The 2,909-nt window shown below is 37.5% G+C and overlaps 1 protein-coding gene across 1 annotated transcript; it reads right to left on the bottom strand.

The window, feature by feature from the left end:
• Positions 1–379: 379 nt before the first annotated feature.
• On the bottom strand, positions 380–1,339 carry LOC132009958 (olfactory receptor 8U3). Its single transcript, XM_059387965.1, has one exon. The coding sequence runs from the start codon at positions 1,337–1,339 to the stop codon at positions 380–382; it is 960 nt and encodes a 319-aa protein (XP_059243948.1).
• Positions 1,340–2,909: the final 1,570 nt, after the last annotated feature.

Genomic DNA, 2,909 nt, shown 5'->3' with positions numbered 1-2,909 from the left:
AGACAACTATCATATGATCTCCCTCATATGAGGAAGTGGTGACGCAACATGGGGGCTTAAGTGGGTAGAAGAAGAATCAATGAAACAAGATGGAATTGGGAGGGAGACAAACCGTAAGTGACTCTTAATCTCACAAAACAAACTGAGGGTTGCTGGGGGGAGGGAAGTTGGGAGAAGGGGGTGGAATTATGGACATTGGGGAGGGTATGGGCTTTGGTGAGTGCTGTGAAGTGTGTAAACCTGGTGATTCACAGACCTGTACCCCTGGGGATAAAAATATATGTTTATAAAAAATAAAAAATTAAAAAAAAAAAGAAATGTCAGCAGGAGAAAGCTTGATTTATTTATCTTCTTGCATTCAATAAAGAATTTATTATTGTTATTTCCTTAATTTTAACAGCTTTAAGGTTTCACAACATTTATCCAAGGCTTTCTTTGAGGCATCCTTCACCTCTTTGTTCCTTAAACTATAGATCAGGGGATTCAACATTGGGATCACCACTGTGTAAAATACAGATGCCATTTTATCTGTGTCCAGGGAATGATTTGATTTAGGCTGTAGGTACATAAAGATCAAGGTGCCATAGAAAATAGTGACAGCCACCATATGGGAGCCACAGGTAGAAATGGCCTTGCGTCGCCCCTGGGTAGAGCGGATCCTTAATATGGCTGCAATGATAAAGATGTAGGAGGTGAGGACGATGGAAGAGGAACAGATCATATCAAAACCAGCAAAGGCAAAGATCAGAATTTCCTTGATGTGTGTGTCTGAACAGGACAGAGCCAAGAGAGGGAGGTCATCACAGTAGAAATGGTTAATTACATTGGGGCCACAGTAAGTTAGACGGAAGGTGATAATAGTATGGAATAGGGCAACCAGAAAGCTGTATATATATGGCACTGCCACTAATTGAATGCAGAGTCTTCTTGACATCAGTGTTGAATAGTGCAGAGGACTACAGATAGCTACATAGCGATCATAGGCCATGGAAGACAAAAGGAAACACTCAGTGATCATGAAGGTGAGAAAACAGCCCAGCTGTGTTGCACAAGCATGGAAAGAAATAGTATTGAGTTCCACAACAAAATTCACCATCATCTTTGGTGTGATAGCAGAGGAGTAGCAAACATCAACAAAGGCCAAGTGACTGAGGAAATAGTACATAGGTGTGTGGAGTCGAGCATCAATCCTGATTAAGGTTATCAACCCCAGGTTGCCCAGCACTGTGACCAGATAGATGATGAAAAACACCACAAAGCATGGGGCCTGAAGCTCTGGCCAGTCTGTAATTCCCTTTAGAATGAACTCAGTGACATAGGTGATATTGACATTGGCCATTTATCCCAGTGAATTTTGTTGATTTTGTTGCAAGTTGAAGAATACAAATGATGCTTCTCATGGCCCTTGTCACTGTTGACAAAAGATGATTGCTGGTGTCTTCTTGCCTTGAACCATGTTGTCTTGTGGGCAAAAAGTACACGTTAGCTCTCTGATGACATGCATCCTTGCCTCAGGGAGAGGAGTCCCATGCTCTCAGAATAGCTTTCTTGAAAGTTGTTTTGCTTTGTAATTTTTAAGAACATGGAAGGGTGCTGGTTAAAATTGCAATACCACCTGATAGAAAACACTTGAGACCACTAAGATTTCAGTGTTTTTGTTGCTACTATCTTTTCTTTGTATGCATATAAATATAGCAGCACAGAAACAGGTAACTCATAAATGAAGCTATGTTAATATTAATATTAAGGTGGAGTTTGGATTCCAAACTCAAGAAACTTTTAAATCACCCTAGAAACAAGACTACCTACAGACATTTGTTAAAGTGCTCATACAAAAGAGCATTTATGATTTTGTATCTACCTTACTATTCTCTGGATTATTTTATCAATTCCTCTAATTTTTTAAAAGTATTTTTTTTCATAGTCTCCAATTATTTTCTATAGGTTTTTTCTAAAGCAAACACTGTCTCAAAGTCTTCCTATTCTGTCATTTCCACATCTCTGTCAATTTTGAGGGAAAGTCCTCAAAATCACTGACATAGTTCAGCTGAAGATTTACTTAATAAGCACTGTTGTTTCTTGTTTCATTGTATCCTTCCTAAAGTGAATTTTGTCTTAAAGTTGACTGCACATTGAATCACATATGGAGTGTTTTAACATCTCAATGCCCAGGAACCCCCTACCAGTTTAATCAAAATGTCTGGTTAGTACCCAGGCATCAGTATTTTAAAGCCCCCCAGGGGATTCCTATATACAGACATGTTTGGGAAAAAGTAGCCTAAAAAACAAATTCATGAGAATGGCAAGCAAAAATCAGCCATATTTTCAAACTTACTTTTATTTCTCTTTTGGTTTTGTTTGCCTGACCTATGGCTGAATATGTTTGAGTAACAGTGACTCCACCATGCCAGAGGAAATCACATTGGAGTATGGCTATTTCTACTCACATGAAAAGACTCACCAAAGGATATGTGGACAAGAATATTTTCAAGAAAATTAATTTTCAATCCCTCCATTATTTTTATCTGTTCCTTTCTGAAACTCATTTGTCTGAGAAGGCATCTGTGATCTTGGTTTTTTGTTTGTTTTGTTTTCATCTTCCCTTTTCAAAACTCACACTTTTCACATTTCACAAATGCAAGGTGTATCTCTCACTTACCTGGAATGTGTGTATGATTCCTTGTCCAACAGTTAGACATTTAGATAATTCCTTTCATATGACTGCATAAATATACCCCCATCTCATTAATAAGATAAATTTCAAATAAAAGTTAAATCCGTATCGAACAATTATGCATCAACATCAGGAGTATATCAGTTATTTCAATCACTTACTTGTGATTACAACTCAAATAGAAATATTTTACTAATGTAATATATAAAAGCTATAGAATCTATTGTTACAATAA

The sequence above is a fragment of the Mustela nigripes genome, chromosome 1 (assembly GCF_022355385.1).
Source record: "Mustela nigripes isolate SB6536 chromosome 1, MUSNIG.SB6536, whole genome shotgun sequence".
In the NCBI taxonomy this organism is placed as follows: domain Eukaryota; kingdom Metazoa; phylum Chordata; class Mammalia; order Carnivora; family Mustelidae; genus Mustela; species Mustela nigripes.
This window is presented reverse-complemented; position numbering and strand designations above follow the sequence as displayed.

What these genes read in the sequence shown, in the direction of transcription:
- LOC132009958 (XM_059387965.1), bottom strand. Translation starts at nt 1,339, where the DNA reads ATGGCCAATGTCAATATCACCTATGTCACTGAGTTCATTCTAAAGGGA.